Source organism: Choloepus didactylus, chromosome 9, assembly GCF_015220235.1.
Source record: "Choloepus didactylus isolate mChoDid1 chromosome 9, mChoDid1.pri, whole genome shotgun sequence".
Taxonomy (NCBI): domain Eukaryota; kingdom Metazoa; phylum Chordata; class Mammalia; order Pilosa; family Megalonychidae; genus Choloepus; species Choloepus didactylus.
Window position 1 is genome coordinate 123,109,788 of NC_051315.1, and position 16,612 is coordinate 123,126,399.

The 16,612-nt window shown below is 38.6% G+C and overlaps 1 protein-coding gene across 2 annotated transcripts in view; it reads left to right on the plus strand.

Annotated features, from left to right (window-relative positions):
- Positions 1 to 16,612, plus strand: part of FBXO36 (F-box protein 36) — a 132,037-nt gene that overhangs the window by 62,624 nt on the left and 52,801 nt on the right. For both annotated transcript variants that reach the window (XM_037849874.1, XM_037849873.1), the window contains exon 2: positions 6,818 to 6,926. In XM_037849874.1, coding sequence (XP_037705802.1) covers positions 6,818 to 6,926 — 109 coding nt within the window. The remainder of the gene's footprint in view (positions 1 to 6,817; positions 6,927 to 16,612) is intronic.

Genomic DNA, 16,612 nt, shown 5'->3' on the forward strand with positions numbered 1-16,612 from the left:
ATGCTCAACATCATAAACCATCAAAATGTAAATCTAAACCATGAGATACCATTTTACATCCATTAGAATGGCTCCTATTTTTAAAAAAATGGAAAATAAGTTTTGGAAAGGATGCAGAGAAAGAAGAACATTCATTCATTGCTATTGGGAAAGGAAAATGGTGTAGCCACAGTGGAAGACAGTTTGGTGGTTTCTCAGAAAGCTAAATATAAAACTACCATATAACCTGGCAATCCCAGTACTAGGTGCATATCCAAAAGAATTGAAGGCAGGGAATTGAAAGTCAGATTTTGGCCAGCAAATTGAGGACATAGGAATCCTGCAGTTTCAGCTAACCTGTGTAGACACAGCCTGTGCTTGGAGGCAAAGCAGCCTCTGAGGATGATTATGTTACCAAACCATGCCTTCTGCTGGACAGCCCAGAAAGTGCAAGGGAATAGAAACACTTTTAAAAAGATGATCCAGATCTGTTATTAGGACCACAGGAGCTGGTCTACACACCCTGCACAGACAGAAACCCAGCCTGGTTTTGGCTGAGAAATGCGGACAACCCAACTGTCAAAGCAGGGCTCTAAAACAAACCCAGGTCTTGCTGACTGGCAGAAAACAGAGCACTACTGGAAGCCAGCAGATCTATATTACCACATGCAGTGAACATGCTGGGGTGCCCAGTGCCTACCTCTCATCCATGTGGCAGGCCACGGTGGATGCCTGATTTGGGGGGAAGACTGGGGAGCAGAGCCAATCTGACAACTGGCCAGTGAGACAAATAAATATAGAGATCAAAGAAAACCCAAGGCAAAAGAGAGAAAAAACCTCCAGAATAAACTAATCAAGAAAATCAGATGTCTAGACAGCAAAAAATAATGAGCCGCACCAGGAAACATGACGATATGGCCCAAAGGAACAAACTAAGACTTCAACTGAGATTCAAGAGTTGAAACAACTAATTAAAGATGTTCAAACAAATCTTCTAAATCAAATCAATGAGTTGAAAGAAAACGTGACGGAAGAGATGAAGGATATAAAGAAGATACTGGGTGCCCATAAGGAAGAATTTGTAAGCTTGAAAAAACAAAGGGCAGAATTTATGGGAATAAAAGGCACAATAGAAGAGATGAAAAACACAATGAGATATACAACAGCAACTTGGAGAAGCAGAAGAAAGGATTACTGAAGTAGAGGACAGAACATCTGAAATCCTACACACAAAAGAACAGATAGGGGAAAGAATGGAAGAATATGAGCAGAGGCTCGGGGAAGCACACAAATATACATGTTATAGGTGTTCCAGAAGGAGAAGAGAAGGGAAAGGGGGCAGAAAGAATAATAGAGGAAATAATCAATGAAAATTTTCCAACTCTTATAACACACATAAAATTACAGGTCCAAGAAGCACAGCATACCTCAAACAGAATTGATTCAAATAGACCTACTCCAAGACACTAATCAGATTTTCAAATGTCAAAGACAAAGAGAGAATTCTGAAAGCAGCAAGTGAAAAGCAATCCTTCACATACAAGGGAAGACCGTAAGACTACGTGCGAATCTCTCAGTAGAAACCATGGTGGTGAGAAGGCGGTGGTATGATATATTCAACATACTGAAAGAGAAAAACTGCCAACCAAGAATCCTATATCAGCAAAATTTTCCTTCAAAAATGAGGGAGAGTTTAAGATATTTACAGATTAACAGACACTGAGAGAGTTCATGAACAGGAAACCTCCTCTACAAGAAATACTAAAGGGAGTACAGTGCAGGAAAAGACAGGAGAGCAAGAGGTTTGGAGAAGATGTAGAAATGAAGATAACAGGAGATAGAAAGATGGTAAAGATTGGGCATTTGATGCTGAAGGAGTATAGAATGTTCAACAGGATGACTGTATGGATCCAGAAATGGATAGCATAATAGTGGGTGATGGTAGCACAATATCATAAGTACACTGAACAAAGACAACTGTCAGTACAGTTGAAAAGAGGAAGGTTGGGGGCATGTAGGACACCAGAAGGGAAGACAGAAGATAAAGTCTGGGATGGTATAACTTAGTGAAACCTAGAGTGGTCAGTGATTGTGATTAAATGTACAAATATAAGAATGTTTTTAAATGAGGGAGAGCAAATGAATATCAACTTTGCAAGGTGTTGAAACTGGGATGCTGTTGGGAAAAAAAATACAATCAGTGCAAACTAGAATCTATATTTAATAGTAACATTGTAATATGCTTCCATTATTTGTAGCAAAGGCAATATACCAAAGCTAAATGTTTATAAGAGGGGGATATAAGGGAGGGATATGGGAATTTTTGCATTGGTGTTGTTGTCTGACCTTTTTATTGTATTTTAGTTTAATTTTATTTTTTCTTTTGTTGCTTTTTGTCTTTTTTTTTTCTTTTTTCTTTTTTCACCTCCTCCTTTTTCTTTATGGAAAAAATGGAATGTCCTCATATAGATAGTGGTTGTGAATACATAACTATGTGATTATGCAGGGAGCCACTGATTGCTCACTTAGGAGGGAATGTATGGTGTGTGAATAAAACCATCTAAAAATAATCAGAGGGATAGAAGTGATAGAGTGAATGTGGAGAAAGGGATGTACCTAATCACTATTTATAGGGAAGTAGAATGGTGCAGCACATCTGGAGGGCAGTGTGGTGGTTCCACAGGAAGTTAAGCATGGGGTGGGTATACATTGGAAGAGTTGAAAAGAGGGACATGAATGGATGTTTGGACAGTGGGGATTATGGTGGCACTATTCATGATTTGCAGTGGATGGAGGTGGCCTAAGGGTACATCAACTGATGAATGGAATGGTGAGGTATTCAACTAGGTGAATGGACACTGAGGACAGTTTGTTGGTGAAATAAACTGGAAATGAAAAGACAAACATTATACTGCCTCACGAATATGGACTAACTACAATGTGCAATCTCTGAGAATTGAATCTGAGAGCATAGTTATCATGGGAAGGCTAATTGTAAAGATTCCTAGATTATAAGCTCTTAAAGCAGTTACATCTATTCCTGAGTTGTAATGGCTATTTCTAAATTCTGAGATGCTGAGCTCTTTGTGTATAACCTGGTTGGTCCCTGGAGCTTTGAGTATCTGTGTGACACCTGAGACTCAGAGCCAGAGTCCGGCAGCTATGAATGTCAGCATTACCCCATACAGCATATGTTAAAGAGGCTGAAAAAAGAGATCAGACTTCGATTAGAGATATGAACGAAATGCACTTCGTTAGGACTAAAGTAAATCAGACTAAAGGGTAAAGAATGATATTGATGGTGTTTTAAAACTTCGACTTCTGTGTTGAGACCAAAGGAAGAGATGTTTATTAGGTGCAAAATCTTTATTTTTAGTAACACACTGTATAATTTGACTTGTACAGTCAGTTTATTCAAACACCATACTTACGTGGAACTTTGAATAAGGAGTGAAATCTGGTTGGTTTGTACAGGTTAGTGTGAAGCCCTGATACATCCCTGAGTAATTTAGGCAGAGAATAAAAATATATTTGCAAAGCCGCCTTCAGGGCCTGGGGGAAATGTGGAAATATTAAACTTCACCTGGGGAATCACTGATATTCTCACAAGCATTGGGGACTACCAATGTAGAAGGCTGAGCCTTTGATCTTGGGGCTTGCCATTATGAAGTTTTTTACTACAAAAGAGAGGCTAAGCCTACTTAAAATTGTGCCTGAGTCACTGCCAGAGAACCTCTTTTGTTTCTCAGGTGTGGCCTCTCTCTCTCTAAGCCAACTCTGCATGTAAACTCACTGCCCTTCCCCCAACATGGGACATGACTCCCAGGGGTGTAAATCTCCTTGGCAATGTGGGACATGACTCACAGGGATGAGCTTGGCCCTGGCGTCATGGAATTGAGAAAGGCTTCTTGGACCACGAGGGGAAAGAGAAATGAAACAAAATAAAGTTTCAGTGGCTGAGAGATTTCAAACAGAGTCGAGAGGTCATTCTGGAGGTTATTCTCATGCATTATATAGATATCCCCTTTTAGGTTTCAGTGTATTGGAATAGCTAGAAGGAAATACCTGAAACTGTTGAAACCAGTAGCCTTGATTCTTGAAGACAATTGTATAACTTGTATATAGCTTATACTGTGTGACTATGTGATTGTGAAAACCTTGTGGCTCCCAGTCCCTTTATCTAGTGTATGGACAGATGAGTAGAAAAATGAGGACAAAAAGAAAATAAATAATAGGGAGGGATGGGGGGTGGGGGTGGAATGTTTGGGTGTTCTTTTTTATTTTAATTTTTATTCTTATTATATTTTTGTGGTAATGAAAATGTTCAAAAATTGTGGGGATGAAATCCCAACTATATAATAGCAGTGTGAACAATTTGAACAATTAATTGTACACTGTGGATGATTAGTTTGTGAATATATCTCAATAAAATTGAATTTAAAAAATCCACTACACAAGAAATGAATCCTAAGTTAAACCATGGGCTTTAATTAATAGTACAATTATAAAAATGTGCTATCATCATTTGTAACAAATGTTCCACTCCAGTGCAAAGTATTGATGGTGGATGGTGTGCCGGTTTGGATGTATTATGTCCCCAAAAATGACATGTTCTTTAATGTAGTCTTGTGGGGGCTGATGTGTTAGTGTTGATTAGGTTGGAACCTTTGGATAAGTTTGTTTCCATGGAGACAGAAGGAGCTTGCTACTGCTGCTTAGAGAGAGATTTTTAAGATGTCCGTTAAAAGCTGATGCTGACATTTTGGAGAACGCCATTTTGAAACACAACCTGGAGCAAGCAAATGTCAGCCACGTGCCTTCTGAGCTAACAGGTTTTCTGGACACCAACAGCCTTTCTCCAGTGAAGGCATACTCGTGTTGATGCCTTTATTTGGACATTTTCGTGGCCTTCAGACTGTAAATTTATAACCAAATAAACCCCTTTTATAAAAACCAATCCATTTCTGGTATTTTGCATAATGGCAGCATTAGCAAACTGGAACAGGAGGTATATGGAAATCCTGTGTTTTATGCATGATTATTTTGTAAACCTACAACTTCTCTAATAAGGCAAAAAAAAAAAATCATGGGAATAGTGAATAGTCCTTTTTTTAATAGTTTCCTCTCAAAGTTATGAATTATCTGTGCACTTACCCAGAGCAAGAAGTAATTTCACTGAAAAGAATAAGATGTTATTCCTTTATTTCTAAATCAAATACAAATATGATAAAGAACAAAAAGCTCAAGTAGTTTTTGATGATTTAAATTATTCCCATTTTTTAGAAATTAGCAACTTTTCTGTCTTATAGATGTGTGTTATAGATGCATCTCAGAACAATGCATGAATGAATCTACCATAAAATAAACGTGTATTCATCAATTGTAACAAATATTCCACACCAATGCAAGTTGTTAGTTATGGGATGGTATATGGGGATCCTGTATTTTAGGCATGATTGCTCTGTAAACCCACAACTTCTCTAATAAAGAAAAAATAGTAATTTTTAAAAGTGGTGGGCTGAGGAGTTTTTCTGGAGGGAATCAAGATCTTGAGGCAGCTACTACAATTTTGTGAGATTATGGAATTTGGTAACTTACCCATATATTTGTTTCTCCTGTAGTGATTGGCAACAAAGTCTCTACATGAAAAAGACCCTTTGAGTCATTCAACACCTGTTTATTGAGGACCTCCTACTGTCCATTGGTAGGGTACCAGGAAGAAGTTGTAAAAAGTCTCTGCTCTCCTGAGATCACAGTTGTCTTTCAGACAAAGAGGAAGAGGAGTCTCTGGGGACAAGGGAGGGATAACTGCCTTGGGAATTAGTAGAGTTAGAGGGTGGCAGCCCTGGAAGGAGAGGAAACCGGCTGCAGGTCAGGGTCACGGACTGAAGATACACAGGGAGACTGGGCAGTAAAAAGGCCTGGGAGGGTGCTCAAGAAGCACCTGCAGACAGGGGTGGAAAGCTGCTGGAGGCCAGTACCTGTGTGGAACTCCAGGCGTGGAAGTAGACGAGAGGAAACCATAATTAGAAGCATCAAGGGCAGGTTTCACCTGTTTAACAATTTTGCCCGCAGCAGATCCTGCCAAGCATCGTTTTAACCTTACATGGTTATGGCAGTGAAGCAAGAAACCAGAACTGGGAAGGCACCCAGTTTCTCTGCTCTACCTGCCCCTTACTCATCTTTTCCTTGCAGCTCTTGTTTTTCCAAATTGCTGGAAGTTTTGTCATCTCACATAACTACCCACATTTACAAACATGAAATAAGCCAGAAAAGCTCCGTTGGGCTGTGGCCCCATCAAGAAATCCACACAGCACTTAAGTGCAGTCTGTAACCATGGAAATAAGGTTTGCTTCGGATAAACCAAAATGCTCTTAGAAGTCAAATGCACTATTAGTGGATCCATTACCAAGAAGTGTCCTGTGTAATGACACTTTTCTCTTGCATCAAAGAATGATGGTGCTTTCCCTGATCCTGCCCATGTAACCGTCACTCTCTGTGAGAAAATCATCCATTTACAATTCAGCCCTGTACACAGCGAAGGGAGGAGGAGAGCTGAGCAATAACTTTGGCATTGGCTCCCCATGTTGGGGACTCTCTAGTCTCAGAGATTGTCAAAAACCAGACCCATTTGTTCTGCGTGATTTTAGCATCCATGACATGATAGGTTTTTCAGGTTCTTCCCAACACTATGATTTGGTGACCCTCATCTCTAAGATAAATGACCCAATGCGCATGTCACATTGCAAACTTATAGCTGATGTTGGCTGCCAAACCGAAACCTAACTGTTGGTATTGAAATATGTTTTAATTCGTATTGCCTTCAATTCAATTACAGGTTATCTTTAGATGGTGGAAAATTTCTCTGAGGAGTGAGTATCGAACAACAAAACCTGGAGAAGCAAAAGAAACTCACGAAGACTTCCTAGAGAATTCACAGCTTCAAGGTAAGGAAGTGAACATACTGTGTACTTGTTGCGGCTAAGTTGTCTTTAATTAGTGATAGGCTTTCCTAGATAAGAACCGTCATTTGCAATATTGTTATATAAATATGTACTTTGAAATAATAGAACATTGGTTTCTTAAAAAAAAAAAAAGAAAATTGTTAACATGTCATGAAGTGTCTTTTGGAAAAAATATCAAAGTGTTTAAGATTCCACATCAGCATATGGATTCCATTAATAAGGTTAAATCATGTAAAATAATTTTTGCTATAATATTTAATTAAAATGGATTTCGTTTAGTTTAGAAATAAATTAAAAAGTTATTCAAATAGATTTAAATTGTCAAATCACTGAATTCTTATGCATCTTGGCTTTCACTAAAGAGCTCTACCTCTACTATTTCTTCTAATATCACTGGTTTGCTTGGGAAGTAGTCTTAATCAAGTAGCACTCTGGATTTAATAATATAAATTTTCCTCCAATTTCCTTTTTTTAAATTAATTTTTTTATTAAAGAAGTTGTGAGTTTACAAAACAATCATGCATAAAATAGAGGATTCCCACATACCACCCCACCACCAACACCTTGCATTGGTGTGGAACATTTGTTACAATTGATGGCAGCACTTTTTTATTATCTTGCAATTTTTTTAACAGTAATTACCTTTGTTACAATTGATGAAAGATTATTAAAATCATACTATTACCTATGATCCATAATTTACATTAGGTGTTTTTTCCCATATACCACCCTATTAACACCTTGTATTAGTATTGTACATTTGTTATAATTCATGAAAGGACATTCTTATACTTGTACTGTTAACTACAATCCATCATGTACAACAGGGTTCACTATGTTGTACAGTCCTATGTTTTATCTTTTAATTTCTATTATAATAATGTACACATTCAAAAGTTTCCCCTTTTAACCACATTCACCGCTGTAGTTCAGTGCTATTGATTACACTCACAATGATGTGCTACCATCACTACCATCCATTTCCAAACCTTTACCATCAACCAAAATAGAAATTCTGAATAAGTTTAATAGCAGCTGCCCATTTTTAACCCCACTCTATCTCCTGGTAACCTATATTCTAGATTCTAACTCTATGAGTTTGCATAGAGTAATTAGTTCATATCAGTGAGGTCATACAATATTTGTCTTTTTGTGGTGGGCTTATTTCACTCAACCTAATATCCTCAAGTTTCATCCATGTTATCGCATGTACGAGGATTTCATTCCTTTTTACAGCTGAATAATATTCCATCCTATGCATATACCACATTTTGTATATTCATTCATCATAATGTGCAATGAACATTGGTGTGCAACTATCTGTTCGAGTCCCTGTTTTCAGTTCTTCTGGGTATATACCTAGAAGTGGGATTGCCAGATCATGTAGTAATTCTATACTTAGCTTCCTGAGGGCCTGCCAGACTTTCTCAGTGGCTACACCATTTTCCATTCCCACCAGCAATGAATGAGTGTTTATATTTCTCCACAACCTCTCCAACACTTGTAATTTTCTGTTTTTTTTTTTAATAGTGGCCATTCTAGTGGGTGTGAAATAATATCTCATTGTGGTTTTGATTTGCATTTCCCTAAAAGCTAGTGATGTTCAGCATCTTTTCATGTGCTTTTTGGCCATTTGTATTTCCTCTTTGGAGAAATGTCTATTCAAGTCTTTTGCTGTTTTTTAATTGGGTTGTTTGTCTTTTTATTGTTACATTGTACAGTTTCTTTATATATTCTAGATAATAAAACTTATCATATATGTGGTTTCCAAATATTTTCTCCCATTGCGTAGATTGTCTTTTCACTTTCGTGACAAAGTCCTTTGATGCACAAAGATTTTAACTTTGAGGAAGTCCCATTTATCTATTTTTTCTTTAATTGCTTGTGCTTTGGGTATAAAGTCTAAGAAACCGTTGTCTACCACAAGATCTTGAAGATGCTTCCCTGCATTTTCTTCTACAAGTTTTATGGTCCTGGTTCTTATATTTAGGTCTTTGATCAATTTTGAGGTAACTTTTGTATAAGGTGTGAGATAGGGGTCCTCTTTCATTCTTTTGCATATGGATATCCAGTTCTCCAAGCACCATTTGTTGAAGAGATTTACTGTTTTTTTCCATTGGAGTTGATTTGGCAGTCTTGTAAAAAATCAGTTGGCTGTATGTGAGGGTCTAGTTCTGAACTCGCAATTTGATTCCATTGCTTAATATACCTGTCTTTAGGTATACTGTCAAAACAGTACCATGCTGTTTTGATCATTGTATCTTTCTAATATGCTTTAAATTCAGGAAGTGGGAGTCCTCCAACTTTGTTCTTCTTTTTCAAGATGTTTTTGACTATTTGAGGCCCCTTACCAATTTGATAATTGGCTTTTCCATTTCTTCAGAGAAGGCTGTCGGAATTTTCATTGGCATTGCATTGAATCTGAAAATCAACCTGGGTAGAATTGACATCTTAATGATATTTAGTCTTTCAATCTGTGAACATGGAATGTCCCTCCATTTATTTGGGTCTTCTTTTTTTTCTTTCAATAATGTTTTGTAGTTCTCTGTGTACAAGTCCTTTACATCCTTGGTTAAATGTATTCCTAGATATTGATTCTTTTCATTGTTATTGTAAATGGATTTCTTTTCTTGATTTCCTCCTCAGATTGCTTATTACTTGTATATAGAAACTATTGATTTTTTGCTTGTTGATCTTGTAACCTGCCATTTTGCTGAACTCATTTATTAGCTCTAGTAGCTTTGTTGTAGATTTTTTGGGTCTTTCTATATATAGGATCATGTCATCTGAAAATAGTGAAACTTTTACTTCTTCCCTTCCAAATTGGATGCCTTTTATTTCTTTTTCTTGCCTGGCTGCACTGGCTAGAACTTCCAGCACAATGCTGAATAACAGTGGTGACAGTGGGTATCCTTGTCTTGTTCCAGATCTTACAGGAAAGCTTTCAGTCTTTCACCATTAAGTATGATGTTAGCTGTGGGTTTTTCATATATGCCCTTTATCATGTTGAGGAAGTTTCTTTTATTCCTATTTTTCAAAATGTTTTTATCAAGGGATGCTGGATTTTGTCAAATGCCTTTTTGAGATGTTCATATAGTTTTCCCCCCTTTGTTTTGTTAAAATTGTGTATTACATTAATTGTAGTTGATTAATTACATTAATCATCATATTGTAATTAATTAATAATCATTCATTGTAATTAATTAATGATTTTCTTATGCTGAACAAACCTTGCATTCCGGGGATAAAACCCATTTGAGCATGGTATATAAGTCTTTTAATGTGTGTTCTAGTTTGCTAATGCTGCCAGAATGCAAAACTCCAGAAATGGATTGGCTTTTATAAAAAGGGGTTTATTTGGTTACACAGTTACAGTCTTAAGGCCGTAAAGTGTCCATCAACAAAGGGTACCTTCACTGGAGAATGGCCAATGGCATCTGGAAAACCTGTTAGCTAGGAAGGCACATGGCTGGCGTCTGCTCCAAAGTCCTGGTTTCAAAATGGCTTTCTCCCAGGACATTCCTCTCTAGGCTTCAGCTTCTCTCCAAAATGTCACTCTCAGTTGCTCATGGGCATTTGTCCTCTCTTAGCTTCTCTGGAGCAAAAGTCTGCTTTCAAAGGCTGTCTCCAAAATGTCTCTGTAAACTGCAGTTCCTCTCTCAGCTCCTATGCATTCTTCAAAGTGTCTCTCTTGGCTGTAGCTCCTCTTCAAAATGTCACTCACAGCTGCACTGAGTTCCTTCTGTTTGTCAGCTCATTTATATGGCTCCAGTGATTTAATTTAGACCCATCCTGAATGGGTGGGGTAACATGTCCACGGAAATTATCCAATCAGAGTCATCACCCAGAGTTAGATGGAGCGCATCTCTACGGAAACAACCTAATCCAAACATTCTAACTTAATCCCCACTAATATGTCTGCCCCCACAAGATTGCATCAAAGAACATGGCTTTTTCTGCGGGACATAATGTATACGAACGGGTACAATGTGCTTTTGGATTAGATTTTGTGCCAGTTTGAGTGTATTATGTCCCCCCAAACACCATTATCTTTGATGTAATCTTGTGTGGGCAGACCTATCAGTGTTAATTAGATTGTAATTCTCTTGAGTGTTTCCATGGAAATGTGCCCCACCCAACTGTGGGTGATGACTCTGATTGGGTAACTTCCATGGAGGTGTTGGCCCACCCATTCAGAGTGGGTCTGAATTAAATTACTGGAGCACTATATAAGCTCAGATAGAAGGAGTGAGCTTGCTACAGCCAAGAGAGACACTTTGAAGAAAGCACTGGAGCTGCAGATGAGAGACATTTTGAAGACGGCCGTTGGAAGCAGACTCTTGCTCCGGAGAAGCTAAGAGAGGATAAATACCCCAAGTGCAACTGAGAGTGACATTTTTGAGGAACTTCAGCCTAGAGAGGAACATCCTGGGAGAAAACTATTTTGAAACCAGAACTTTGGAGCAGACACCAGCCACGTGCCTTCCCAGCTAACAGAGGTTTTCCGGACACCATTGGCCATCCTCCAGTGACGGTACTCAATTGCTGATGTGCTACCTTGGACACTTTATGGCCTTAAGACTGTAACTGTGTAACCAATTAAACCCCCTTTTATAAAAGCCAATCCATCTCTGGTGTTTTGCATTCTGGCAGCATTAGCAAACTAGAACAGATTTGGAAGTTTTTTTTTGAGGATTTTTGCATCTATATTCATAAGATAAATTGATCTGAAATTTTATTTTCTTATAGTATCTATATCTGGCTTTGGTATTAGGGTGATATTGGTTTCATAGAATGAGTTGGGTAGTGTTTCCTCCTCTTCAGTTTTTTGGAAGAGTTTGAGCAGGATTGGTATTAATTCTTCTTGGAATGATTGGTAGAATTCCCCTGTGAAGTCATCTGGTCTTGGGCTTTTCTTTGGTGGCAGGTCTTTGATGAACCATTCAATCTCTTTACTTGTAATTTATCTGTTGAGGTCTGCTGTTTCTTCCAGAGTCAGTGTCTGTTGTTCATGTGCTTCTAGGAATTTGTCCATTTCATCTAGGTTGTCTTGTTGGCATACACTTGTTCATAGTATCCTTTTATGATCTTTTTTATTTCTGTGGGGTCCATAGTAATGTCCCCCTCTCATTTCTTATTTTATTTGTTTGTATCTTCTCTCTTTTTTTCTTTGTCAGTCTGGCTAAGGATTTGCCAATTTTATTGATCTTTTCAAAGAAACAACTTTAGGTTTTGTTTATTCTCTCTATCATTTTTATTATTCTCAATTTCATTTATTCCTGCTATAATCTTTGTTAGTTCTTTCCTCCTGCTTGCTTGGGGATCAGTTTGCTGTTATTTTTCTAGTTCCTCCAAGTGTGCAATTGGGTCTTTAATTTTAGCTCTTTCTTTTTTAATGTAAGCATTTAGGGTTATAAATTTCCATCTCAGCACTGCCTTTACTGTATCCCATGAGTTTTGATATGTCATGTTCTGTTTTCATTCATCTCGAGATGTTTACTGATTTTCCTTGCAATTTCTTCTTTGAACCACAGATTGTTTAAGAGTGTGTTATTTAACTTCCCTATGTTTGTGAATTTTCCAGTTATTCTCCTGTAATTGATTTCCAGCTTCATTTCATTATGGTCAGAGAAAGTGCTTTGTATAATTTCAAGTCTTTTTAAATTTATTGAGACTTGTTTTGTGACCCAACATTTGGTCTGTCAACATGGAGAATGATCCATGTAGTAGGTTTAGTAAACTCCCAGCTTCTTCAATAATCAAAATGTGACCCATTCCCATACCCACTGTTCCCAGTGGATTATTTTGAAGCAAATCCCAGTTGTTACATCATTTCATCCCACACTACTGCAAGTAGGTCTCTAATAAAAAAATAAGGTTTTTTTTTTTAACATAACCGCAATACCATTCTGAAACTTAAACTCTTCAATAATAAATTCTTAATAAAAATGTCAAACTAGAAGACACTTTAGAGATTTTTAGAGATTAATAAGTTATTAATTATAAGTACTTTCATGTATGTGTTTTCATTTGATTGTTGTAGTATCCTTGTGAAATAAATATTATCCTCATTTCACAAATGAGATTTAGAAATGATATGACTTTCCAGGGTCTCAAAGCTAGATACTGACATTGCCAGGACTAACCATTGGAAGTAGAAAAATCAAATATTTAATGATATCTTTAAAAGGGACTCTGGCTGGATCTTTGATAATTAACATTCTTAACAACATTCTGTTATTTAACATTATAGCGTGTGGTGGTTTTTTGAGATGGGAAGTTTTTGTTTGCTTTGGTGTCCTTATATACTTAGAAATCTAAACTGATGGTCTTCAATTCCTGACTAGGTCTTATTCCTGAGAACATCTTATTCTGGATAACATCTTATTTCATTAAGTCCTTTATAGCAAGTATTGATAAAATTTCTTATTGACTTTAAAAGAACCATGTTGGGGAAAGACTGTTCACTTTTCATTGAATAAAACTCACCCCAGAACATTTTCCTACTGCTTAATTGTGAAATAGACATGATTCTGCACAGATAAACTATACACATGTGTGAAAAACATCTCATTTTCAAGTTAGAATCCATTTTATTTTCTAACACTTTAGTACCTACTCCAGAGCTAGACCATGTGATTTTCTGACTGACTTCCACATAAACCTGGAGAGGGGTGTTTAGCCTGGAGAGATTGGAAGGGCCATATTTTCTTCTGGGCACAGGCTTAAGGGCCAAACCCTCACTGCCTCCCTCTTGCCCCAGGCACCTCCCACAGCCCCTAACCCAAACTGATGAGATCCTAGGATGGGGAGGTCACATTAGCTTCATGATAACCACTTGTGGGTCACCCAATAACAGAAGAACACACAATAAAACATGGATTTTATGAGCTTTCAGGACTCAGGCCTGATTCTCCTGCTTGAAGAGAAGAGTTGAGGGATTCAGTCAGGTAGGTAGTTCCATTTTTGTACCCAAGGGGCTTTTTAAATGGCAATTTTGTCAGCTTTAGTCTCAGAACTTCCTAGTGGCCTCCTTCCAGGAAAAGCACTGTGATACCAAAATAAATCAACCTGGCAAGGCCAAAGGCTACCGTGTCTCAGTTTTTAGACTCCCCACAGCATCGATAGAGAGGCAATCTGCAAACACCCTCCTCCCTTCTGCTCTTACAGAGAATCTCTTGGAAGGGCTTCTCTCTCCAGCTCCATGCCCTGTGGTGTAAAGCAGACTCTCAGGAGGATTTGAATCTGTGTGCTGCCACTTACCCTCTGTGAGATGAAGCAAGCACAGATTACTCATCCCATCTATGAGCCAACTTCCTTATCCTAACTGAGAATTATAATAGTTACTCGCTGCAGTCACCATGAGCATTTAAATGACCCAATCAGGAACAGCATTTAGAACCAGTCATAGCATATAATCACTCTTAATCATTGTTTGTTGGTGTCATCAGGTATAGGATGTTTGGATTTATTCCTTCCCATTCCCTCTTTGTCATAGTCCCAAGATTCTCTTTTTTTCAAGAAGGATCCAGTGAGGTAGGAGGGGAACCAAGAGAGAGTTGTCCCCAGAAGCTGGTGGAAGAAAATGTCACCACTAAGATAAGTGCTGCTGAAAGGCCAATGGACCAAGATTAAGACAGTTCTCACCCTCTGCCAGGACTGTCACCAGTGGTGACCTGGTGTCCTTTGCTGACTTGTCCTCCTCCCTCAAACTTAACACCTCCAAAAATAGGTCCTGGTGACCACTTACCCCCGACATCCCCCAAGGAAAAAAAAACGCAACTTCGGGCTCATAATCCTGAGGTTATCATTGATTCCTTTCTTTCTCTCACATACTAGATCCAATCCACTGGTAAAACTAGAATGTGAACTGTGGTAGCCGGCCTCCGAGATGGCCCCCAGAGATCCTCCCCCACCACCCCCGCCCCAGTAATCACACTCTTGTGTCATCCTCTCCCACACTGCTCCCAGGCTGGTCTCTGTGACCAGCAGAGTTTGGCAGAAGTGCTGGTCTGTCACTTTTGAGATTAGGTTATAAAAGTCGCTGTGGCCTCTGTCTTGGTGTCCTTCTTTCTCTCTCTTTGGTCACTTGCTCTGGGGAAGCCAGTGCATGACTTGAGGGCATGCAGACGGCTGTGTGAAGAGGCCCTTGTGGCAAGGAACTGAGGCCTCCAGCCAACAGCCTGTGAGTGTGCCTTACTCAGAAGCAGATCCTCCAGCCTCAGTCAAGGCTTTGGATAAAACAGCCCCAGCCGACATCTTGACCTCACCATCGGGAGAGACCTGGGCCAGAACCACCCAATTAAGGTGCTCCTAGATTCCTGAGCCTCAGAAATTGGGAGATAATAAATGTGTGTTGTTAAGTCAGTAACTTTTGGAGTGATTTGTTACATAGCAATATATAACTAATACATGAACACTCCTTACTAACTCCACTTCTGGTCTAAGCAACCACCGTCTCTCTCCCAGATCATTGAAATTGCCTCCTAATGATCTCACTCTTCTTCTCCTTTGCCCTCCCCATAGTTTATTCTCAGCACAGCAGCCAGAATCAGTCTTTGAAGGCATACATCAGGTCATATTACTTCTCTGCTTCAACCCTCCAGTGGCTTCCTGGCTCACCCAGGGTAAAAGCCTGAGTCTTACGGTAATCCTTAACTCTTCTTGCCCACTCTATACCAGACACACTGGCCTCCCCAGTGTTTCTTGAGCAAACCAAGCATGCCCCTCCTGCCTCAGAGCCTTTGCACATGCTGTTCCTTCTGATAATACCCCCATGGTTTTTCTCCATTCAGAATTCTGCAGAAACCACCTTATTAGAGAGTGCTTTCCTGACTGCTGTGTAGAAAACAACCTCCTCTCTTGTCTTGGAATACCATATCTCCCATAACACTTATTGCCATATGATGTACTATATATTTACTTGTTTATTTGTTTTTTGTCTGTCTCTGTCACTAGCTCCATTACAGCAGGGATTTGTTTACTGATGGGTCCTCAGCACCCACCTAGAACAGTGCCTGGTATAAAGCTCAATAAATAGGTGTCATCTGAATTATTTGAGAGAACTCTTAGGGAGTGGGAGACAAAGGCAGACTCTAAAATGGGTCTTTCTAAATTACAGCTATAGCTGTTCTGGGGAGGGGATGAGTGTGGGATTAAAAGCATACTTACCATATCAGTGATTTTAAAATGATTTTTCAAGCTCAGGGACCATGTCTTATTAATCATTCTACCTTCAGGATCAAGTACATAGTAGATGCTTGGTATATACTTGTTAAAATGAAGGAAGGAAGGAAGATGTATGTTCTGCTAAAGTAATATTGCTTAAAATAAGTTAAATCATTTTGTTCAAACTATATGTTCATGATTTTAAATTCTTGTAAGAGCAGAAGGAGTAAATTTTAGCACTGTCTTTCTACCCTGTCTTTTGCCTCAAAAGAATAAATCATATGCATCCAAACTTTCTGTGTAGAGCATTTCCTATAATCTTGTAACAGACTATATCTTTATTAAATTAGTAATTGATGATAACATTCCTTTCCTCCTGCTGTAACAATTTACCACAAACTTCGTGGCTTAAACAATATGCATCACCTTACTGTTCTGGAAGACAGACGTCTCACTGGGCTACAGTTAAGCTTTTGGCAGGGCTGAGTTCCTTCTGGAGG